Source organism: Ips typographus, linkage group LG8, assembly GCF_016097725.1.
Source record: "Ips typographus isolate SLU linkage group LG8, UJ_Ityp_2.0, whole genome shotgun sequence".
Classification (NCBI taxonomy): Eukaryota; Metazoa; Arthropoda; class Insecta; order Coleoptera; family Curculionidae; genus Ips; species Ips typographus.
Genome location: NC_138429.1, coordinates 6,693,156 through 6,717,611, shown reverse-complemented (window position 1 = coordinate 6,717,611; position 24,456 = coordinate 6,693,156). Strand labels below are relative to the sequence as shown.

At 33.9% G+C, this 24,456-nt stretch overlaps 4 protein-coding genes across 10 annotated transcripts in view; 1 reads left to right on the top strand and 3 right to left on the bottom strand.

Moving 5' to 3' along the window:
• Nucleotides 1-24,456, bottom strand: part of LOC145732784 (dystrophin-like) — a 75,974-nt gene that overhangs the window by 2,554 nt on the left and 48,964 nt on the right. Inside the window, exon 14 of the mRNA XM_081985278.1 lies at nt 244-432. The gene's annotated coding sequence lies outside the window, so the exon portion shown is untranslated. The remainder of the gene's footprint in view (nt 1-243; nt 433-24,456) is intronic.
• On the top strand, nt 376-22,083 carry LOC145733053 (SH2 domain-containing protein 3C). 5 transcript variants are annotated; one of them, XM_081985679.1, is made up of 10 exons: nt 376-485; nt 9,297-9,566; nt 9,616-9,694; nt 14,553-14,619; nt 17,890-18,232; nt 18,290-18,512; nt 18,642-18,872; nt 18,932-19,609; nt 19,661-19,829; nt 20,006-22,083. In XM_081985679.1, exons 1-10 carry the CDS (start codon nt 446-448, stop codon nt 20,534-20,536), a joined length of 2,631 nt encoding a protein of 876 aa, XP_081841805.1. In that variant the 5' UTR covers nt 376-445; the 3' UTR covers nt 20,537-22,083. The 5 variants fall into 5 exon arrangements, with proteins under 5 accessions (XP_081841805.1, XP_081841804.1, XP_081841802.1 ...); XM_081985678.1 differs by lacking the exon at nt 376-485 and adding an exon at nt 4,945-5,712; XM_081985676.1 differs by lacking the exon at nt 376-485 and adding an exon at nt 9,102-9,243.
• Nucleotides 14,271-17,207, bottom strand: LOC145733064 (aquaporin AQPAe.a-like). Of its 2 annotated transcripts, XM_081985697.1 has the most exons (7): nt 17,048-17,207; nt 15,525-15,721; nt 15,252-15,395; nt 15,110-15,196; nt 14,912-15,049; nt 14,769-14,849; nt 14,271-14,715 (listed from the first exon to the last, which is right to left on the bottom strand). In XM_081985697.1, exons 1-7 carry the CDS (start codon nt 17,064-17,066, stop codon nt 14,629-14,631), a joined length of 753 nt encoding a protein of 250 aa, XP_081841823.1. In that variant the 5' UTR covers nt 17,067-17,207; the 3' UTR covers nt 14,271-14,628. The 2 variants fall into 2 exon arrangements, with proteins under 2 accessions (XP_081841823.1, XP_081841824.1); XM_081985698.1 differs by lacking the exon at nt 15,110-15,196.
• On the bottom strand, nt 22,072-24,454 carry LOC145733063 (rRNA-processing protein UTP23 homolog). 2 transcript variants are annotated; one of them, XM_081985696.1, is made up of 3 exons: nt 24,205-24,454; nt 23,081-23,255; nt 22,072-22,758 (listed from the first exon to the last, which is right to left on the bottom strand). In XM_081985696.1, exons 2-3 carry the CDS (start codon nt 23,198-23,200, stop codon nt 22,114-22,116), a joined length of 765 nt encoding a protein of 254 aa, XP_081841822.1. In that variant the 5' UTR covers nt 23,201-23,255; nt 24,205-24,454; the 3' UTR covers nt 22,072-22,113. The 2 variants fall into 2 exon arrangements, with proteins under 2 accessions (XP_081841822.1, XP_081841821.1); XM_081985695.1 differs by lacking the exon at nt 24,205-24,454 and having other exon boundaries at nt 23,081-23,337.

The window sequence follows — 24,456 nt, the reverse complement described above, 5'->3', positions numbered from 1 at the left end:
AATATGCTCATCATTACTTAGTATTCACAACCCTTTGTATATTCATATTGTTTATTGTGGCTTGTTTATAATAAGCACACAAAACCCAAAATATTTATTAAAAAAAAAAAACTAAAAGGACTCAATCAAAACATAAAAAAACCGGTTTTCACACGGTTAATCGATGTGATCTTAAAAGACGATCGTTTTCAGCGAGGCAAATAAAAATAAGATCGACTCATTTGCCGGTTTATCTACACTTACCGACTTGGAACTGGCTGAAGACAAATTGGTCACAATCTAAACGGCCCAACCACCAGATGCAAACCAGTTTACTTATAAAGCCAACCACGATGCCGATAAGTACTTCTTTAGGTAAAAGCCGCATCTCAGTTTTACGGATAATGGCATTGCGTGTCGGTGCGTAACGTCGGAGACAATTCCAGTCCGGTACTGCAAAAAAAAAATGAATTTGGTTGGACGTGACATTGTGACAATTAGAAAATGTGAGTCTATAATATGTGTGGGATATATGATCTGAAAAATGTGGTAAATTCTAAATTTAAGGGTTGAAAAAGATACTTTAAATAGTTAGTAATGAAAACGACAATTAACAATATTGCAGCGACGAGTTAAATTGATTTTTGAACGATAATACTACTTTTGCAAATTTTTCGTAATTTTCACCGTTTCTGAGTTATTTAGCAAAAACTGGTTTGATGCAACAAATCAGTTGAATTTGCGGTTTAAAACTTGAACACCGTGTAACTCAGTTATTTTTGGGAGTTTAGGGTGGTTCAACCACTTAAGAGAACCGTTTTGAGATCCTCTTTCCAGTGATGTAGAGTCAAAGATTCTAGCTTAAAAATTGCGTCCAGGGTGACAAAAATGGTGAACCACCATACTTTTCTTGCACACCCTGTATACTGGAAGCAAAAAGGTCTTACAAACTTACGGTGTTAAGGAGTTGATTAGAAACACTTTTGATCCTTTGCATTTTTTTTGTAACTTTCACCGTTTTCGAGTTACTTAAGAAAAACTGGTTTGGTGCAACAAATATTTAAATCAGTTGAAATTGTAGTCTGAAATTTGAACACGGTTTAAAGGACAATCAGGAACATAATCACCTGTAAAACCCACTTTGACTAAGAAAATGATTGTTTTAAGCACATTTTTGGAATTCTCATTAAATTTCCTCATCAAAAACCTGAAAAAACACTACAAAACTCGGTATAGTCAGTGAGAAAGCGGTGTCAAAGTTTGAACTGCCAGAAACACAGTTTAAACGAAGGGTTAGTGACAAAATCGCCTGTAAAACCCCCTTAGAGTAAAAAAATTACTTTTAAGCACATTTTTGGGTAATTTACATTTTTGAACGTAGAACATTCACGAATTTAAAAATTAGTTAATAACATCAAGTTTCCATCTCACGTTAATAATCTATAAACACGATTATCCTTGAAATATTTCCTATTCTAAGTAAATTTTTACCTATTTGTATTACGAAATTTACTAAGCTAATAAATTCGTTATGAAATCAAACTTTTTAAAGTGTTATCTAAGTAATCAGGAAATTAATTAATTCTGATTCATGATTGGTATAAAATTTATCAGCTTATGCAGCCTTGACGATACTTAACATTTCCCAATGCCAAATGAATAGAAATAAAAAGAAAAAACGGTGAAATAATCTAGCTCTCTTGTACAAGATATACAACTTATTACAAACAATAAATAGTTTGTTTAATAATAATTAGAAAACGTAGGAAACAGGGTGTTTTTTGGTTCTTTCATCAGTTTTTATTCAGACATTCAGTATACAGCTTAAATACAACCCTGAGACCACCATATCCCCTAAGTATTGTGCAAATACTTAAATGTACTCAACTGTATAACGAATCTGAGAGTTCTTTCAAACATTTTTTTCTTGTTGGTCATTTAAAATAAATACTTTTAGCGATTTAAAGATTTGCGGAAGCTTCTTCCACTACGAAATTGGCAAATAAATCTCTCAAATCATCGCAGGACAGCAGACTGTATGTGAAGTGTTTAAACTCGCTTTGGTGAATGTCAGATGGTTTACCAGAAGCACAGAAAAAGACAAAAGTAAATAATTTTATAAATTTTTTAATGGGGTCGTCTACCATAGTGGAATTTAAGGTTTAAAATCTAAACTTAATACAGTTTATACCTTACAATGTGCTATTTTTATAAAAAGCTTAAATAAAATGTTAAAATGAGCCTGGCACGATCCCCCGTGACGTAATTAGAGACTCTCTATCAGAGAGTGAGGAGCAGAGATGTAGAAGCGGTAAATTTAAAAAACAACTGTCAAACTTGTCATTGTTATTGTCAAACTTATCATGCTTTCTAATGAGATAATTTAAGACATCTAACCGCCATTTCTACTGTCGTACTTTAAGCATCGCTTAAGTTAAGTGTGGTTTAGAGTGTGACTTTTTTCACCTGTACTGTCACAGTCTGACCCACACTTAAATCAAGCTCGACTTACAAAACGACGGTGCAAACGGGGGTAAATGATTAAAAGTACATTAAACTTTATTTGAATTGATATTGGATTGTTGTACAATTAATTAAAAAATTATTTTAGAAATTTCAGATTTTTAAATTTTTTCTGGAAAATTACCGGAAACTTTCTGAAAAATGTTACATGTATACCTAACCTCAACACTTTTCAAAATAATATAAATTTTTTAAAAAATATTATTTATAAATGTATGCAAGGGTATAGTAATCTGATTTAATTGAACGGTGTTCTATATGTTCTCTCTTCTGGGCTGTCACAGTAAAAACTGTCAAAATCAAACTTTACCAACAAACCACTCAGTATTAACAGTAAATAACTCAGTTATTCGACGTTTTAGGTAAAAACGCTATACAGGGTGGTCAAAAGAAAATTTCAAGGGCTACAAATTGGTAAATTAAACCACCCGATAATTGTCAAAATAACCGAGTTATTGACATTGACAATACAATAGAGTAGTTTCATTTTATAAAAAAAAAATACCAAATATGAATGTTATAGATATTTGCGTCTACTTTATTCCTAGATAAATCCATCATTATACAGGGTGTCCCAAATTTGAGCAACAACCCAAACTTATAATTTTTTATTCGATTTTTGGAATCTACGTCAAATTCTAGGTCTACTTGATGTAAAATGTTTGTATCGATATTCAAATGTTTTTGCTCCTACAGCCTTACTTTGACCACCATCCTCGATAGCAGAAATTCCCAATTTGAGCGAAATTTTGGTGCACTTTTCCAGAAAATCGTCCATAACTCGCTTATTTGAAACCCCCTGTATAAAACCACCGTATAACAAAGGAAAGCTAATGCACGTGACGTTGAGTGGGCTCGGCTAAATTGCCCCGTTTAGCCGCTAAAGGGCGTCAAAATTGACTCTCGATTTTTGCAGTTTTTGCTCAATATCTCAGGAACGTTTCAGGTTATAGGTCTGAAGTTTTACCACAAATGCACCTTGATGGGATGCAACTTTTACCTTCTATACACTTTTTTGGTACCATGCACCGTTTGACCTTGAAAAATTAAAAACTGGAATTGTCAAGAATTTTCAAGGGTGATACCTTCAGATTTTTTTTCAGAAAATATTTTCAAAATTAACCTCAACTGCTTAAATACCTTCAGGTTAATAATACAAAAATGACGTAAAATGTCATTTGTCAAAATGTCATTTTGCAAGGGTGCCACGCCCTAAAGTGTCAAAATTGACATAACTTCAAGGTCATCTCCGAGACGGTTAGAGCAAAATGAACGTCAGATTTGTGTTCCCCAGGTTCAAATTAGTTAAAAAAATCACTTTGATTAAGGAAAATCCAAAGTATTCGCCGTTAGTATAGTAGGCCCAAAAAAATCCCTAATTTAGATTAAATTTTCGTGCATTTTTCCAGCTTATTTGAAACACCCTGTATAAAACCACCGTATAACAAAAGAAAGCTAATGAACGGGGCTATTACGTGACGATGAGCGGGCGCGGCTAAGTTGTCCCATTTAGCCGCTAGAGGGCGTGAAAGTTGACTCTTCAATTTTGCAGTTTTTGCTCAATATCTCAGAAACGTTTCAGGTTAGAGGAAGTTTTTACCACAAATGTTTGCACGCACCGTTTGACTTTCAAAAATTAAAAACTAGAATTGTCAAGAAATTTCAAGTGAAAATTTTGTATATTTTCAAAATTAGTTAATAGTACAAAAATGTAAAAAACGAGTTATATTTGAATTTTCAGGTTTTCCAATTTTTGCGGAAAATGACGGAAAAATTTCCATAAATTTAATTTTCCGGAAATTTTACATCCCTGGTAAGAATTACTAAGCGAAACAAAATACGTCCATACATATTCTGTTTCGCTCAGTTCGCTTTGAGCAGATTTTTACTAACGTTTTTTTTGCATTTAAATATATCTAGAGCAAAAAAGAAAAAAACATGTGTCCCATATTTTTCCGATTACTACTAATTACCAAAAAAAAATGTATGTTAGACAACCCTATTGCTAATAATAAATCACTCAAGTTTAAATGAAATATCAATTTTTTTCGGTTACATCCCTGTCATAGTGGCCGGTCCCTATTCTACTGCCCCCTGGTCATTTGTTATAATTCATGCAAATCCCTTTCGCAAATTAAAACTGGCGCGGATTTACAAGATAATAAATCAGCTCTAGAACGGGTTTTCACTTAAAGGACTTGTCATTAGTTTAATTAATATTATAATTAAATCCTGCTTACAAGCGCAGGAAAGCATTTATTTTGTTTATCAGGAAGATAGTTTCGGTAGAATCGAGTAAGCAAAAATATCAATTTCTCCTCCCCCTTTGATTACCCAACAATGTTTGTCTTGTGAACGCGATAAGAATAAACCTAAAAAGATTAGATAATTCTGTACAAGTTTAAAAACGATAAACTAAAATGAGTACCGAGAAAAAAAGCGCTAAATAGAAGAAAAAAAACAACGGTATGTCACCAGAATGTCACGTTACGTAAACGTCCTTGTCGAAAGCTGTGTCCATTACTGACGTCATCAGACCTCACCTCACCACATTTCCAAGAGTTAGAAGCGGCAACTGTAACACAATAGCAAATAACACCCAGAAGTTAAGATACACTTGGTGCGACTACGCTTAAAGTGCGGTTATTTCCGGGGTGGCCTCCGCGCGTACCTGACCTAAGTGCCGGTGATTTTTCTGATGTTAAATCCCTGAATTTTTGTGTGTGAAAACCAAACAATTGATTTATGCAAACGTTTTGCAATATTTTACACTGTACACAATTCAATTGTTAACCTTTTGCTGACATTGCCAATTCACTCCGTTAAACAAATAGCAGCTCATTTAGCTTCGATGATGGTTTATTTATAAAGAGTTACGTGCGTCGGCTTTTATAACCATTAAGTGTAATCTCACTAATAAATTGGTGTCTGTAAGTTTAATTTGACGAAGGACTCAAGTTAAGTGAAGAAAGTGGATTTTGTGTTAAAAAAAGGGCATCACATCCGCTTCATCCATCAACATCGAGATATCGTGCAACCGATATGTCTGATAGGAATGCAATCGGTGTTACAGATAAAGCCAATCCCGTTTGAATTTTAATCGGATTTAACAAGAATGTGAGAAAGTTTATAAACGGACAATAGATTCGATATTAAATCGCAAAATGGGGAAAAGTTCCAGTAAACTGAAACGAAGAGCAAGCATTTACAGTAAGTTTTTACATTTTATATAAACAAAATAAAAATAAAACGTTGCACAGCTAAGCATAAACTTCTTTCGAAAACCATATTACTACGTGCGTCACAAGTGGGTAACAACAGAAACCTTCAGATCGTATTACAAAAACAGAAGCTCGACATACTGGGTCGCTAGAATTAACAAAGTCATTTGGACGTTTTTTGCGTTATACTTAATTAACAAATAAGAAAAAATCCAATATTCTTCACTGACTGGCCAAGCTTAATAGTTTAGTCTGCCTACTTAAAGTGGAATCAATAAACACAAATTGGAAATGTTTATTGACTTTCTTTGACTAAAGTTAATAAACGAGTCAGAGATGCTCTAGTTTTACGTCCATATTTTTTAAATATTGCAAAATACTTATGTGGTACTAAAATCAGAAAAAATAAAAAATCAAACTGCAGTTCCTAATAAGTGCAGAAAGTGTTACTAGACCGCACAAGGCATTTACGCAAAAAAAAATTGAAAACTTCCAAATTTTGAGAATTAATTTTTGTTCTAAGATTGGGAATTTATCCAACGTTGCCATATGTATTATCACTATTTTAAATATTTTTAGTTAACAGTCAAAAATGTAAAAACCTAATTTTTTAATACAGTGAACAATTAACATAAAATCAAAAATTTATACAAACCGACCAACTTGTCTCTTCTCTATTAGAAAATAGAATAAAAAAAATCATTGTTAAAAAAAAATTTGCATAGTAGGGTTTCTAGTAAAGTGACTTAAAATGTAAAATGGATATTCTTAACATAACCCAGCAAAATATCTGAAAAACTTCTAAAAGAGTTCCTTTCACAGAAACCAGGATATACAGAAAAACCTAGTTTAGAAACATGTATGCCTACAGCGTGGCTCAGAAAATATAATCACATAATGTAAATTCATGTATCTTTTACTCTATTTTGGCGTCTTACTTTACCATAGAAAATGTTTGGCATGTTTGACAATTTGTTTTTTGTTTTAGTGTATCCAGCATTTCATAACATGTACAGGGTGCTGCATTTTCGATGATTTTACGGGGTACAGAGAAAACGGTACTAGATAGAAAAAAAGCATACGTGTTCTGATCTCTTCTTTTGTTTCAAAGATACGGGGGGCTTTTGAAAATTGGTCATTTTGAAACCTCCCTTGTATTTCATTTGCTATTAAAGTTATCAAAAAAGGAAAAACGGTTTCCGGTAGAAGTTTTGACGTAGAATCCAATGGCGTCAGTTTTTTTCTATTACGTTTAGTTTCTGACATATGACAGTAAGTTATATTTTTTTAAATGGAACACCCTATATATTTTTAGTTCATTTAATTCTGTCGATTTTTACTTTTTCAACGGTGTATTAAAACATATAAGTTTGTAAACGTTAATCTTGGTAATTAGAAAAAAAGCGTTTCCTTAACAAAAAAGTGCTAAATAATATGTATAAAAATACCCACAGTCGAAACAAAATTTGGCTATGTTTATATTAATATGTTACATGTCGTTTATAAACATTTTTTTCAACTTCTACCTTAAAAATAGTAGAAAATAGAAATGGCCACTTTTCTTATTAAAGTGTCGGTAGAACTGTTTGTAACTTAGAATTTTCATAAGATTTATTAAAAATATTTAATTTTCTGATGTGTTAGTTTATATGATTTCCGATTTTGTTTGGTATTTTAGATATTGGTCTTTTTTAGCTTAGCAAAGGTATTTTTTTAAAATAACAGGATTAACCTCTACAAACTTATATGTTGTAATACGCCGTTGAAAAAATAAAAATCAGAAAAAAAAAGTAAAAAAACAGAATTAAATGACGTAAAAATATATAGGATGTTCCATTTAAAAAAATGTAACTTAGTGTCATATGTCAGAAACTGAACGGAATAGAAAAAAACTGACTACGCCATTGGATTCTACGTCAAAACTTCTACCGGAAACCGTTTTTCCTTTTTTGATAACTTTAAGAGCAACTGAAATACAGAAGAGGTTCAAAAATGACCAAATTTCGAAAACCCCCCGTATCTTTGCCCACTTTTCGCCAGTCATCTCAGCTCAGAAAAAGAGATCAGAACACGTATGCTACTTTTTTTCTATCTATTACCGTTTTCTCTGTACCCCGTAAAACCATCGAAAATGCAGCACCCTGTACAACAAGCATGTCATTTATTTTCAAAAATGTTTACAAGAGCTTTTGCCCCAATTTTTTCTAAGCAAATAGTTTTACAATTTCAAATTATCATCTTTTAACGGTCACATTGCACAAATTATAAAATTCATCTGAATTTATGCAATAATTATTCTTTACAGCTATTTACAATGAAGATGTTTGTAAATGCTTCTAACAATACGAAAACTATTAAAACTAAACACAACATACTCCAAAAATATCTAGTTTTTATAGGAATATAATTTTGCCTCTATCCTACATAATTTTCTTCATTAACAAACAATGAAAACGTTACAAAATTAATTGATCATCAAAGTCGTCACAGCCAATACTTAAACAAGGTACTTCACCTAATTAGGTTGGGTTCTATAAAAAGTAATCGCATAATCTCTAAACCTATAGGATTCAACAGTTTATTTATTTAATTAAACATTGTTAACCTATTTATTCCTATCTTTATTATGATAAAGTTTTTTTTCTAATTTTGGCATATAAAGTGACACTTTTCAAAACTGATTAGAGTGACAAAACGTTTTACTTTATGTAACTAGTTATGAAAAGTTCATTTCATCACTCCCTGTTTTTATGCATTTCCGTAGAAACATATAGGGCGACATCCATCATAACATGTCGTTGTCACTGTTTATACAAGGTGTTATGAAAGTGAATATTTGTGTTAAATCACTTTAAAAGATGGTTTTTACCGCTTTTTGGTCAAAATTAGAAAAAATTATGTATGCAACACGTTTCGAAAATGTCTTATTGTGTAACTCATTCAAATTGTAGGACCTCGCTGCGCTCGCCCTACAAACATTCATTCGTTACACAAAATCGATCTTTTCGTAACTGGTTACATAAATAGCTATTTTATGTGATATAAGAAGCACTAAAACTTAAAATTGCAGAAATTATTTGAACATATTTGAAATTAATTTGTATGCTGATGAACACCATTAAATCAGACAGACCATAAACCAATCAAAATTTATATGTTTGGTGTAACAATTCTAAATCAATAAAGCAAATAAACGTGATCGCTTTGTAAATAAAGTGGAATTAGTAGGACAGTGTCCATAACTAGACATCTAGTGGTTTATAACAACAAAAAAATACCTAAACACTCTTAATAAAAACGTAGAATATTTGCTTTGTAAACCGATTGGTACTTCCGATATGACCCTTATCGCAAGTGCAATTTATGATAATCACTATCAACCAGATAAAAATAAGACTCGTTCCAGCAATGTATAACCTACAATATGCAGTTACCAGTCTTCTTGTAAATGTAAAATTTTTATAAATGGCTGGCAAGCCTCCTAGTGGTCATAACAAACTCTCGATACTAAAAAACCGTGGTAAATCAGCTTAAATCCCCACTATTCTCAATTAAAAAAACCCATTATTTCAGCGATAACCTGGACCAGAGTGGGTTCCCTGACAAGGTCTAAATCAAAAAACAAAGAAAGCATAACCAAGGGGACAGCAAAACACAAAGATATACGCCAATGGCTCAAGGACCTCGATCTGGAGCAGTACGCCTCTCTTTTCCACACGTACCAAGGTGTGGAAGACATTTTACACCTATCCGAGGCCGATCTGAAAGATCTAGGTGTGAAGAAATCCTCACACAGGGCAGCTATTATAAGCAGCTTAACGCAACTGCAAGCTAAATACTATGGTATGTATTTTGTTTGTATTAAAACAATTAATAATGAATAATTGTCTAGAAAATTTCAACAAAAAAGCCACCCTTCGACATAGCGTGGCAGTGGATACGACCAGGAAGATTGAACGAGAAGACACCCTGTAAGTATTTATTGTTTGGTCGAAAATTCTAGCCTATTTAAATTAACTCTGTTAATTTGAGTTCTAAAATGCTTTAACAACTACTCTCCAAGAAAATTAGAGAGCTCTAACTGGCTGTATTAACCATCAACATATAAAATCTCTATTTGAGTGGCATATTTTTTAGAGTGGGATATGACACACCCTGTATCCATCTACATGGTAAACAAACAACTCATATAGAGCAAACCACAGTAGTTAACGATTACATTACATTACATTTGCCCTGACTAGGACTTATTTAATGACACACTGTTTAAAATGGTGAAAGAGCCAAATGCATTTACTTATACCACCATTACCGTGCTATTCTTAGATAAATAACCGCACTAGTATGGTAAAATCGCTCATTACATAAATCAAAGTTAAAGTTAACCTTTTGACTACCAGGGGTAAAATGCAGGTCATTGGATTATACCAGATTTTAGACAAAAATAAATTCAGGCGACCAAAACCTACATTTTACAATTTTTCAAAAATTGTAAATCTCTAAAACAAGTTAAAATTATTGTATAATATGATTGCAGGCACACGTACTCTATAGAACCCAGACAAGCTTCCTATGCCGTAAAAACAGGACATTTCTAAAAGTTCCGAAAAATACTTTAAAATGATCAAAAACGACCACTTTGTTTACTAACTAACATTTGTTTTGTGTTCATTTTTGAAAAATACTGAAATTAAAGACGAGAGGCCTCTATAAGTCTCTTAAATCTTCTCATAACTGTTTTAAATTGCCTAAGAGGCCTTTAGGACCATTTTAAAAGTGCCAAAGACTTCTAAATGCTACTTAGAACCATTTTAAAACTGACAGAGGCCTCTAAAGTCTCTTAAATCTTCCCATAACTATTCTAAATTGCCTAAGAGAACTTTAGGGTCATTTTAAAAGTGACAGAGATTTCTAAATGCTACTGAGAACCATTTTAAAACTGTCAGAGGCCTCTACAAGTCTCTTAAACCTTCCCATAACTGTTCTAAATTGCCTAAGAGGCCTTTAGGACCATTTTAAAAGTGCCAAAGACTTCTAAATGCTACTTAGAACCATTTTAAAACTGACAGAGGCCTCTAAAGTCTCTTAAATCTTCCCATAACTATTCTAAATTGCCTAAGAGAACTTTAGGGTCATTTTAAAAGTGACAGAGATTTCTAAATGCTACTGAGAACCATTTTAAAACTGCCAGAGGCCTCTACAAGTCTCTTAAATCTTCTCATAACTGTTTTAAATTATCTAAGAGGCCTTTAGGACCATTTTATAAGTGCCAAAGACTTCTAAATGCTACTTAGAACCATTTTAAAACTGTCAGAGGCCTCTACAAGTCTCTTAAATCTTCCCATAACTATTCTAAATTGCCTAAGAGAACTTTAGGGTCATTTTAAAAGTGACAGAGATTTCTAAATGCTACTGAAAACCATTTTAAAACTGCCAGAGGCCTCTACAAGTCTCTTAAATCTTCTCATAACTGTTTTAAATTATCTAAGAGGCCTTTAGGACCATTTTATAAGTGCCAAAGACTTCTAAATGCTACTTAGAACCATTTTAAAACTGTCAGAGGCCTCTAAAGTCTCTTAAATTTTCCCATAACTATTCTAAATTGCCTAAGAGAACTTTAGGGTCATTTTAAAAGTTACAGAGATTTCTAAATGCTACTGAGAACCATTTTAAAACTGTCAGAGGCCTCTACAAGTCTCTTAAACATTCCCATAACTGTTCTAAATTGCCTAAGAGGCCTTTAGGACCATTTTAAAAGTGCCAGAGACTTCTAAATGCTACTGAGGACCATTTTAAAACTGTCAGAGGCCTTTACAAGTCTCTTAAACCTTCCCATAACTGTTCTAAGAGGTCTCTAGGATTATTTTGAAAGTGCCAGAGCTCTTTAGATACTACATACTACGGCAAACCTTCTAGAAATTGCCAAAGCCTCTATAAGTGCTCTAAACTTTGCATTGAATTGTTTAATTGTTGGTCTATAAATATTGATTTATTGGTCATATACTATATTAATATTTATTGTAGCCCCTGCCTTAAGTTATACCCTAAAACTATAGATTTTTGAAAAACAATCCATATCACATTTAATCATCGACATACGGTTTTTGCTGGTGTTTGTGACGCAACAGAAAGTCACTGAACCGACTATATTATGTACTTGTTGTAAATTATTCTAACGCTTCCATGGAGTACAACACTTTTTTTGTAATCTGGTATTAAAATTTCCAATGACAACCTAACAATTTCTAAAAATGAATTGCATGCATTAACTCTACTACTGAAATTCAAAACTTGTCTAAAATGGCAAATGATAAAGGAAGTCAAAGCCAGATGTTCCAGAGAAATAACCGCCACCATAAGCATTTAGGGGCACTAGAAACAAATAGCTTTAAATTGAAATATGCATCAGCAAAAAAAGGGAAAGCCATTGTGGCGAAAAGATAAGAGCAGAGATCAGTGAGTAAACGCGTCTTATGAAGTGGAAAAGTCTGATTAGGGTACAATTTACCCTCCTGTGCATTACAAATCACCCCCTGCGGCTACCACTATTGTACTCTGTAGGGAAGCTGCAGGGGAGGAATGACGCTCAAAACTGAATAATCCACAGAAAAAAAAATGTGCTTGAAATAAGTTTTTCTGTCACGTTTCAATACAACTTGGCTGGTTTGAAGTTTCAGTTGAAAAGTAGTTGTTCTCATCTTTGAAAACTTTTGAGTACCGTGGTTAAACCACTTTTCTTAGTGTAGCTTAGAGGGAAACGGCTGCGCCCCCGATTCAATCAATACAACAGGGTCGTGCAAAAGGTGGGGGTGTGTCAGCCCCCACGCACTCGCATGCACGACCCTCGTCTATACCGCCGATCTCGGACTGGCTCGCGCTAAAAATAATAATCACAACAAATTAGGAATGCTTTGTTGTTGTGGTTGTTTTAGAGTTAGTTTCGACGAAGACGACGTGCCTCGGTCCGTCGCCAGTTCTGTGAGGAAGAACAACGTCGACGCTTAAGTTTATCCAGGTTGGACCCAGCCAAACGCGAATAGTCAATAGTGAGTGAGTTGAACGAAAAAATAGGGAATGCGACCGATTCGATTATTGAAATAAATGGTCGGGGCAAAGAACTGTTGTGTGTTTCGGCAGCTGCCTATCTCGCAGTTAAATTTGCCATGTGATCACTACAAAATGTAAACTTGAATTAATTTAGGAAGTTTACAGGATTAGTATGGTGAGTCCCAGATTAGTTCCATAAAATCTGTCTCAATAACTCTTGAAATGCCAAAAGTAGTGAAAGAGTACATACATAATAGTCTTAAGACCTGCCTTAATTAAAATTTAAAGAATTGCTTTGTTACATACAGGACTGTTTTGAACATTGTTAATTTATGGAATCTGGATCAATAACAATTACATACCTTCAACCTTTGAACTAAAGCCTCAGTTTTACCTATAATAATAGAGTCATTATCAATTTCCAAATTCACTTTTAACTTTGATTTGTGAATTTAGAAATTTTATAGTTTTTACAAAATTGACCAACCAAAAAGGGCTTCTCCCATGGTAATAAATAAATTCAGAAACTTACCTTAAAAAAAGTCCAGGAACACACTAGAGAGGCAAATAAATTCCAACAGAATCGGTACTTAGATAACACTTCCATTAAATCCAATTTTGCTAGATCTACCTCAATAATCACTCTTTTACCATGGAACAAGGATTCAAAGCATTACATCTATGGGCGCATTCGTTTTCACGCTCCAGGGAGTGAGCAGAGCGTTTTTGACGTCACAATGACGTAACTTGACAGTTAGTCAAATTATGATTTTGCCAAATTTCGTCATCGTGACGTCGAAAACGCTCTGCTCCCTCCATGGAGTTTGAAAACGAATGCGGCTATAAGAGCAATCTTCTTAATCTTCTACAAGTCCTAGAAATTAATAATGCCAGTCAAAATATCTGCTTGAATGACCAACTTCCTCACCGGGCCACTGCCTTCTTTAGATCTCTGAATTTCTAACTCTGCCACCACATTTGCTCCTTTTTTTCCCTTTTCCATTTTCTTACCTCTTAGCCTCCGCCTTGCGATCTTCCTCCATCCATGCTTCCCTTTGTCCCGCATGTATAAAGCAAGCTTTTCAATTCTATAATGGATAGTTTTTTAATTTATTCTAATTCTGCTTCATCAATTAATTAAAGTAATTTATTTACTTTTGTTTTGGTTCCCTCTCTTATCAAGTGACATTGTTGGCAGATGACAACATTTGTTCATCTGTCAGTTTTCAATTTTGTAAGTCACTTGCGTTCACTTTGTTAACGGTTTATCAGCGCCACCTATAGCCTTTGAATTCGAATCTCAACGGTTCCCTTCTCGCTTTTACAGCTTATCAAGGTGTTTTTAACGGTTTTTTGGAATTTCTAGTGGGAAGGGCTGTAGTTTTTTCCTTTGGGGGTCACCCTGACCCAGGGCAAATGTAGCCCTTTAATTATAATAATAATGTAGGGTTTATATTGTTTTTTGTATAAAAAACTTTATAAAATAATGGCTTCTTAAAATCTACCAATTATTATAACATTCTTTATTATTTACAAGTTTGAGGTAACGAATATTAAGTCAAGCAGTACTTGAAAAATCAAGTAGTTTAAAAACTGTACTTAAACACTAATGTTCGCAAGTACTTAATAAATAATAAAAATTTTTAGTAAAACACTGTGTAACTGTAACTTGTAATTGGTCAAAATCAAAAAACTACCTACTAATTTACGCAAATAATACAAAATAGTATTTAATATAAAAATATACAGTGTGCTAATTCTATACAACATTTTTATTTCCAGGACAGACTTGAACGTCGTCACTGAGGCTGTCCAGAGTAAAAGCCTCAACAACCTTATAACAACAATGGTAAGATTATTATTGTTTTTTCTTATCTTGAGTGAAAAATATTTTATAAATAAGGGATCCCATCATAGCTCCTGATATAGGCCCAACCCAATATATCTAAAAAATGTTAAATTAACCACAAAAATATGGTTTTAATAAAGTTTTTTCACCCAGTGATTCTTGTAATCACCACTGATTATGGCAGGGCCAAAACTTCTAGAAGGGTTCATGCTAGCTCCAGTGTAAACCCCCTACAGTTTGCATTTCCATATAATTTTATCATTGATTTGAGTCAATGTAAATTACTACTTACCGCAGCTAAATTGAGCACCACAACTAAAAGACCAATCCTCAACGAGACCGAATCTAACTTGTCTGAATTTCGTACGTCCCAAGAGGCACAAATGGCCAAGTTCATTATTGTACTCAGCAAAATTTCCACGCACAGACCCTTGATATGCAAACAAAAATGATAATTTCTACTTTAGTGACCGTCTCCAGCTTCATTTACCTGCAGGGGTGTTATATCATTACTAATTGAGTTTACGCAAACCCCATTGCCACCAGACTGAACTAAATATTCGCTTTTGGTTACCGCCTTAACGATTCAATGTTTTAACATAGTCATTGTGATTCGTGTCAAGAAAACTTACGGCAAAAAGCCCAGCACCAGCTAAAGATCCTACAACTTCAGCCACCAAGTAACTAGGAAGTTGAGACCATGTGATTTGATTGACAATCAAGGCATTAATAGAAACAGCTGGATTAACATGAGCTCCAGATATGTGGCCAAAAGTCTATAAAATTAAGCACACAATAATCTTAATCTAAATCAGTTATTAGCTAATCAAATAGAATTACAAAACTTGTTTCTATTAACGACTTAAAACAGATTAATCCATTATGAAAAGTGAATCGACTTATACCTGGATAACAGTAGCTACAGCAAGGCCAGCAGTAAAACTTGTATGCATTGAAGAAATGTCGGTTCCTTGCATACTAACACAGGAACCCAAACAAGACAGAAATACCAAAAAAGAAGTACCGAGTAACTCTGCCAAAATAATTCTTAAGTGGTTCAGATAGTTTGGTGGTTTCTTGGTTGTTATTGGAGACAAATCATCTGAAAATTCGTAAATTAGTACTTAAAACACACAGAAAAAGAGAGAAAAATAAAGCTACATTAATCACAACGAACTTTATTATAAACACAGAAAACGAGACCAGCTACTAACAAAATTAATAAGAAGAATAACTGAAGAGCTATCAAGACTTTTAAGATCAAGTTTTTGGTTTTATCAGGATCTTCAAGGACTGAGGAATCTTCATCTTCATTATTATCAGCCAAATAGTGTTCAATTTCAGATCGATTACCTCTGGCTACGATCATGTTGTTGGTTTTTGTGACACTGCCACATGACGTTTTTTTTTGCTAGTCAAAACTAAAGTTTCCATCGAGCTATGAAACTATGAAAAAAACCCTAACTCGGTTAAATTGACATGTTGTTTCTGGGTCTAAATTAAAAAATCATGTTGATAAGGCTTAAACGTGCTTGAAACAAACCTTTAAGCTAATGAGATTTAACACAATAACCAACAGTAGTGATAAAAGATAAATTAAGCCTTATTAACAGTAATTGCATTAAAAGTTAATAAACGAGTTTTAATATTTTAAGTCAATTTTACATTATTCCGCACTAATTTTATTTATTTATTAAATGACACCTTTAGCAGATTCAAAAAAAGCTGTTGGAACCGAGAAACTAAAAGTTAAATTAAATTTCAATATCCGGTTGCATATTTGATGGGAAGATAGATAAGAAAATAATAGATAAATGACATAATAAATAGCTGAAAATTCTTTATTAAACAAAAAGATCTTTGAAATAAAGTACTAATTTCTTGATTGTTATGCTTTTAAGTTAGTTCATCTTACTAGTGTTTAAATATAATTTGTACCAAGATAAATGAACTTACGTAAAAGTAACTAACATTTTAATCTTGACACTAAATATATTTACTTTTGGTTATTATGCGCACGTTTGAGTAATTTTTTTGTTGGTAGTGTTAATGATAATGTCCTTTAATTTTTTTCAGATGAACGTGAGTGATAATTATTTGCAGGATGTCTAGTAGCAATGTCCTCGAAATGTATATTTATTAACACCTTAAAATGCATAAAAAGTGCGTAGAAAATTACGTAACATAGAAGATTATTCTGAAAAGTCTCGGAAGAGAGAAGAAAGAAGATCCTAATAAATTCAAAAATTTAGTTTTCTTAGTGTCACAGCCTTCATATTCTATATTTATAATACAACTTAAGTCAAAAACAAATTTTTAGTAGTCAAAAAAATAATTGAAGTAAAAAAAATTTTATGTCAATTTTTATTTTGTTAATTAAAAACTGAATGTACAATTTAGATTGATTTTCAATCAGGAAACTACTGACCTTTCCCTTCCTGGAACATAATGGCGTTATGACTTTCCAAAAGTTTTGAAAAATCCAGTTTTCACTAATTTGTCACAAAAAGACTTTGTTTTTATATTGGCGTGTTGTACAATATGCGCAAACTTTAATATTAAAGTGCGGACAATTTGAAACACTTGCAGTATTTTTGGTTAATCCCATCTTCACCGCTAATCAGGACTGAACAAATATTAGAAAATCATGGGCGTGCGTGAATTAAATGTTTTTGAAACTGATGTAGGTGATAAAACCAGAAACGCCACTGACTGAGGGATAGTGATGAGAATCCGAAATATGGCGTATTTGAATTCATCGAGTTTTCCAATTGCAAAGGTTTTAACGGAGCTTAAAGGATCGCTCTATGGAACTGGATATTTGATTTCAAAGCCCTGCCGGGCAACACCGGTTTTCTATCGACGATTTTCAAACTGATTTTCCTTTTTTGGACTATTTATTTTAGAAAAACATTTAGAGACTTCAGTAGAATTTCCGGATTAATCAAAGCTTTGATAACCATTTTGAAGTAATTTTAGGTTTTAATCAATCCTGAACAGACTGATATTTAAAAAAAAATAATTCAATCAATCTAACATGATTTATCTGTATCTCCTAATGATCCATCTGTATTATTACTGATAGTAAATTAGCTTTTATTGAAATTTCTTAATAAAAAATGAAGTTGGATTATTGAAACACACACACCATATCAAGTCCAGACAGACTATAATATCCCAAGAATTTCTTGATTTAACGTCTCAAAGCATCCAGAATCCAATAAAGGATGTTTACAATTTTTAAAGAATGTGTATTTTGATCTATTCCAGGAGCCGGCGGCAGATCCCAACGTAAACGCCGCCGACCTCCGAAAAGTCTTAGAATGGGAACTTTCTCTGGATGGCAGAGACTTACGGTCGCACGCCTGGTACCACGGAGCCATCCCCAGAGCTAGGGCTGAGGAAATTGTCCAAGACGATGGTTGTTTTCTGATCAGAGACTGCACATCGCAACCGGGCAACTACGTCTTAACCTGTCGAACTAAAGGTCATCCTCTACACTTTGTGATAAATAAAGCGTTCCTACAACCAGACACCGTTTACGAGAGGGTGCAGTACCAATTCGAGGACGAGGCCTTCGACACTATACAGGATCTGATAACTTTCTACGTCGGTAAGTATCAAATTGTGGTGATTATAAGAATACCAGTAAAAATTTTCTGATATTTAGGGTCTGGGAAACCCATTACCGTGGCATCCGAGGCTAGGATTCAAACCCCAGTAAATCGGATGTACCCGTTATCGTTCTATGCTAGCAAATATCCAGCCCCTTTGGCCGTAAGTCGACTTTCTTCTCCGGTTACCACGCCTGTTAGTAGTCTACAATATCGACACAGTCCTCTACAATCATACAGACCTAGTTGTTCACCTACGAGACGGGATGGTGTGCCAAGGTAACAAAGTGTTTTATTAAGATTACAGAGTAATATAAACTACAATTTTTAATAGAATTTTGAAAATTTAAATTCTACATTAATGATTATCACTGTGTTGGGTTATTGTAAGAATTTTTTTATTTACAGATTGCCATCAAAGAAACAGCGTTCCCAATCACTTACACCGTCAGAGGCACACCGTATGTCACAAGAAAAATGCAACAGTGCAGATGGAGTGATTCAATCACCGTTAATGACAAGATCAGTAGGATCTGAAACTGGCAATGTTAAGTTTTCTACGCACTCGTTACCGCGCACCACACACAACACTAGACTGTCTCTATCCAATAGTTCCAATACTTTGGGTAGACATTGTCGGTAAGTATTTTTGAACTATCACGTTAAATTTAATAAAAAAAACATTATAAATTTTACAGAATAACTAGCGATCCGACTCTATCACCTTGTGCGGAACGAAGGTGCACAACAGACGGAGCGACAGACTCAGGAATTGAATCTCCACCACCCAAACCATCCCGAATTCCCGGACTGGCAAGAACTGAATCGGTAGATTCCCCCACCCTGGGATTCCCCTCACACGGAAATTTACAAAGGGTGACATCGTACCACGCCAGTGGTTCCGATTCCGGGAACGGTTCTGGTGATTCGGCTTTAAGTTCGGCTGCGGGTGACCCTTTAGATTTACCTCCAAAGGGAGTGGTGATAAAAAATCCCCGCTACAACTTATCATCATCGGAATCGTCGACGACTTTAAAAAATTTCGTAATGGACTATATGGAAATTGAAGCAAAATTGATGCAACTCCCGGACGTGGTTCCTATCAACTTTGGGAGTAGATTCGATTTGGAAAACTTCCAGACTTTGTTGTTGCCCGTAAACGAAAACAAACCACTGGACGCTCAAGCTTTACGTAGAATTAAAATGACTTTGGCCGAGTCGGGATCACGAATTTTGGCCAATCACCTTACGAGAACCGACTTAGATTTATTGTACGGGAAATATGAAGGTGACAGTTACCAGACAAGACTCTGCGGGGGTATGGAACTTTGCACTTTACCGCATGGAAAGCAATTTCGGCAGGATTTAATTGAGAGGTCTGTTTAATTTATAAAACTATTGGGCATTGTCTATTTGAGATGTTGCAGGACTGAATGTTTGAAGTTGTTAGTGGGAGTTAGCATTCTAACTTGCCCTGATGAGTCGGAACGAACCGAAACGTTGAACAAATGGATAGAAGTTGCAAACGATACGAAAACAGCTTTAGGCAACCTGTACGGATTCTGCGGAATTATGTTAGGGTTGTGCTTACCTCAGGTATAATAATTCTCATCATAGTGACTATTCCACTGATTGTAGTAGAAAAAATTAGTAACAAAGTAATCTCTCCGGAAGAGTGTCCTTATTAACCCCTGAAATTGTTTTTTAAATTTTCTGCTTCACCTGTCTAGATTGACTAGGCTATATCAGTTGGTAAACATAATCTTTTTTAGGTAGAAAAGTTGGATACGACGTGGCATATGCTACGACAAAAATACACGGATTCGGCGTTCAATTTTGAAGCAAAATTACGTCCAACTCTAAAAAATATGAATAGTTGCTCAAACCCTCAAGCTCCCAATACCACACTCCCCCATTTGTTACCGTTAATATTCCTCCTCGAACGAGACCTGGACGATTTCCTAGACTCCAGTAACCAGACCCAGCTAGCAAACAGCTGTCTGAACCAATGGGAATCGAATTCCCAAGATTTCGGACTGACCACGCTTCTCAATCATTTGCAAGCGGCTAGAAAGTACACGGGATGGCAGCAAATGTACCAAAGAAACGCCGAGATTGTGTTGGCCGAAGCCAGAGTGGACGAACTCACTTTGGACATGTTCAAAACGGAGTTTCAGCTAAAGTTTCTATGGGGTAGTCGTGGAGCTAGCGCAGACCCAGCAGAAAGACATGCCAAGTTTGAAAAAGTTATGTGGGTGATGGCGGAAAAGTATTGTAACGTTAAATGCGACAGCGAGGTGTAGTTCTACAGGTCACAAACAAGGAAATGTAGATATAGTTTGATTGTAAGATCGTATAAACGAGTGAGGATTAACTTTATAGAGCTGTTTTTAAAATGTGATTCTGTTTTGCAACGATTTAGAAAGTTACTAGGCTGTATAATATCAAGATTTTCATAAGCAACTCGGTTAAACTACATATGCCCTCTTAACTTCCTAATGAATGTAGGCAGTAGCTGTTTTTAACTCTACTAGCTTTCATGTTACTTAAATCACAATTTTAGATTAGATTTAATTAAAAAAACAAATCCGAAAACCTCTTCCAAACCTTTTTTTGTTCATTTAAATCCATTAAAGGAACCCTATTTTGATCCACCTTCTACTATATTTTTCCTTATTTACAGTACAGTGTTGTATAAGTTAAGAGGACTAATGTTTTTAACTGAACATTGCTAATATAAAAAGTAACATAATTTCTGAATGTAAAAGGGACCCATTACTGGCTGGAGTGACTGGACATGACAATTATTGTATAATTAAGTATCACAGTAAATTCCTTCATTCTCTGGCACAATAATGACAAAACAGGAAAACCATCATACATTACATTAAACTTAATATAATCACAAAGGAAACAAGGCAAAGTATCACTGCCTAATGCAAGCAGCTTCACACAAGTGCGTTTTAAAATTACGCCACTGCCACTAAAACGATTATTCAAAGTTTTACATGACAAAAACCATACTATGTAAATATGTAAGCTAAATGAGCTTAAGTAACCATATGTCAGTCTGTCGAGCCTATATATACAAAAAATAAGTCCTTTTACCTAATTTTATTGAAACTTCCAAAGACGTGGCAATAAAAATTGGTTCCTGCGCAAATCAAAATTAGTGCAAGCAAGTTTGAAACAAAAATTAATAATTATAATTAAAATATTCTAGTCATAATCTATGAAGTAGTGAAGACTTAGTGATTCGAGTTGGACATATCAAGGAAATATTTAGAGCTTCACTTCCTCATTGAAGCGCAAATTAAGCTTTAAATTATGTAGTAAAGACGATTCTTATCCTTATTTTAACACTCAGTTACAGGCACTATCACTTAATGATTCCTTTATCTCAAACTACTGACAATATAAGCTAAAAAGACTGTTGTTGTTCCATAGCTTTTTATATTTTGTTAAACTAGTAGTTAAACGGGCCTTAACAAATCGCAACCGCACCATTTTGTTAATACTGTAACAGCTCGGCAAGCTAAGTAATAACCGAATTGTGATTTTTTTTAAATAATATACATGACTATAAATTTTTGTATGTGATGTTAATGTATTATACTGAGCCTGTATTAAATATATATTTAGAAACAAATATATGCCATGTATATTATATTAATACAAAAGTAGTTTAATATTAATCTATTTAACGGGTCTAAAGGATTAGCTTCAGAAAGCAGCTACAAGTAGAAGCAATTGTAACAATAACAAATGTATAGTAGTAGTCCAAGAAGATTCTGTATTAAAACAAAAAGTGTTATTATAATCAATAAACTTTGCCAAATTAAACTGTCAACCATTATTTATTCTCAATAAATTACAAAACTTAATTCAATTCATTATTAATTTTTAAATAAGTCCTTTTTAAAACTTCTTCCTTAATGTGTTGAGGTATTCTAATCCGTTTTCGCTTTTTCTTATCTACTTCTGGTTTAGATTCCTTCTTTTGTATTCCACCACTTTGTGGTTTCTTTTGTTTCTTCTTACATGATAATGGGTTGGGACCTTTCTTTTTTCTCTTCATTTTTGGTTGTTCTGTCTCAGTTAAACCTTCTTTTTCCTTAAGTTTTGAAATTTTTTCTAACTCTAGCTGTCCAACCCCACTAATTTTTTGCTGGGCCTTTTTCACTGACGCCTCAGAGGGTTGTTCCAAAACTGGTGTTTTTGAGTGCAAATACAACAGGGGAACACCTTCCAAAGTCCTCAATTTGTCCTGGAACTCCCTATCTTGGGTGCACACAATGTAATGACTAGGATTTCCATTTTTAACCATGCTAAACAAACACTTGGCACCTGATACTGGTTTGCCCTCATGACCACATTTGTGTACCACATAGTTTTTTAGAATTAGTAGAGCACCATGCAGTTTTGGACCTAAATTTTCCATTTCAATAATAGCACATTGTGTAGTGATGAGTTTTATTTCACTATGAAGATATTTGGGTAGGTCATTGGACAAATTGACTTTATTCTACAAAGAAAAAAGATTAATTATTATTTTAATGTTAATTAATAATTATGATTTATTTTCCTTATGGAAAAAATATCTAATTTATGAATCAAAGTAATTAAACAATTTCAATCTCTATCACTTAAATTAAGATAACAAAAACTGAACTAGTTATACAGAGGAGACCTAATCATGCATCTGTTTTACCAACAAATCTCTACTAAAGTACACTATACAAGCACATTTGGGCTCTGATGATTTGCCAGATAATTTCTTTATGATAGTCTTAAGCATTAAGGTTGTCTTAATTAATCTTAGCTAATACATACTTTATAATACTTACATTGAGGGCTGTAAAGCAAAATGTGCCATCAGCTAGAATCTGGTAGGGTTGTCTGAATCCGAAATTGTTAGCGTAAAATGAGAGATTTTTGTTAACCTTTTTGTATCTCCGAATTTTCATTGTATAGGTTAATTATACTTTTGGAATAAGAGTGTTTAAACTCCACTAGTTTAATCTACAATTCACAGAAAAAGACAATCAAACCAAAACATAAAACAAAAAAAGTAGGGTAAAAAGTTAGGTTACGATGGCGGTAAGTGAAGAATCTTCCTATTTTTCACGTTTGTACCAATTCCACTAACTTCAGGAGAAGACGATGTGATCACTATCACGTGACCGTGTTTATCATGTGAAACGCAGTGCCACGTGACCATAACCAAGTCTCCCCCTCCACCAAGAAATACCACAATAACCATTTATTAGAGGAAAAAAAAACATTTTAAATATTTTAAAAGTTGAAGAATGAAGGAAATATAAGTCTTAACTTGCAGGGTGGAAGTGGGTTTGGTTGTAGTTGGGTAGTCTGACAGCTGATCACAAGAAAGGAATTTTGATATGGTGGTCATGTGATCAATTGCCAGTTGAGGACAAATTAGCTTTATCAATCTTTGAAATGAGCGGGGCGAGTAAACGTTGTTGCCATTTTTGAAAAATGATGCTTTATTATTAATTCCCTGATAACAAAAATGTTATTTATTCATTCATGAACCATAAATTAGTCCACTATTTAGTTAAATTAGAGCTGGTCGTTTGTATAAAACGACCTCTCATTTTAAAGTGCGCCACATTCAGATGAAATAAAGCGCGGTACGATCCGGTTATTTTTAGTGAAAATCGCGCTTCGTGCGAGTTAATTTTAAATCCGTAGATCTTATTTAGGAGCGCAAGGGCCAAATAAACGAAAAAAGACTACGCCACAGTTTCTCGGAGCCGGATGGGCCGCTCTCTCTATTTGTAAATCGTTACGAAAAAAATGGTTTTATTTATAATAAAGATTTTCTATTTTTATCCGCAACCTTGGCGTTTTAACATTCCGCGCTCCGTTGCCAAGTCGTGCCACTATTCCTCTAGATTGCAGTAAAACCCCCAAGCCTAATTAGAATGTAATTAAAAAAAAAACTTACCTTTTTTTTAGCTTTGAGTCAATAAAGTATGGTTTGTCATGTAAATAGTTTGTTTTGATATTAACATTAATATAGCTAATTCAATGATAATTTAAGGTTAAAACTTTAACTCAGATGCGTGCTTATTGAACAGGTGTTTTAATTAAAATACTGGTTCAATACAATATTTTTAAGGCAAACAGAGTGGTTTTCATGGAATGTTTTAGAGGGAAATGCAAAAAATATTATTATTCAGTTTGCAATTGTTAAATA

Bases quoted from the DNA above. Each gene is read 5' to 3' on its own strand.
- LOC145733053 (XM_081985676.1), top strand. From the start codon at position 9,189: ATGGCTGGCAAGCCTCCTAGTGGTCATAACAAACTCTCGATACTAAAA. The intron at 19,610-19,660 runs GTCTGTTTAATT...GAGATGTTGCAG, and splicing joins CGGCAGGATTTAATTGAGAG to GACTGAATGTTTGAAGTTGT. The intron at 19,830-20,005 runs GTATAATAATTC...AATCTTTTTTAG, and splicing joins TAGGGTTGTGCTTACCTCAG to GTAGAAAAGTTGGATACGAC.
- LOC145733064 (XM_081985697.1), bottom strand. The intron at 15,197-15,251 runs GTAAGTTTTCTT...TGAATCGTTAAG, and splicing joins CTGGTGCTGGGCTTTTTGCC to GCGGTAACCAAAAGCGAATA. The intron at 14,850-14,911 runs GTAAGTAGTAAT...TGCAAACTGTAG, and splicing joins TGGTGCTCAATTTAGCTGCG to GGGGTTTACACTGGAGCTAG.
- LOC145733063 (XM_081985696.1), bottom strand. From the start codon at position 23,200: ATGAAAATTCGGAGATACAAAAAGGTTAACAAAAATCTCTCATTTTAC. The intron at 22,759-23,080 runs GTAAGTATTATA...TTTTCTTTGTAG, and splicing joins TTTGCTTTACAGCCCTCAAT to AATAAAGTCAATTTGTCCAA.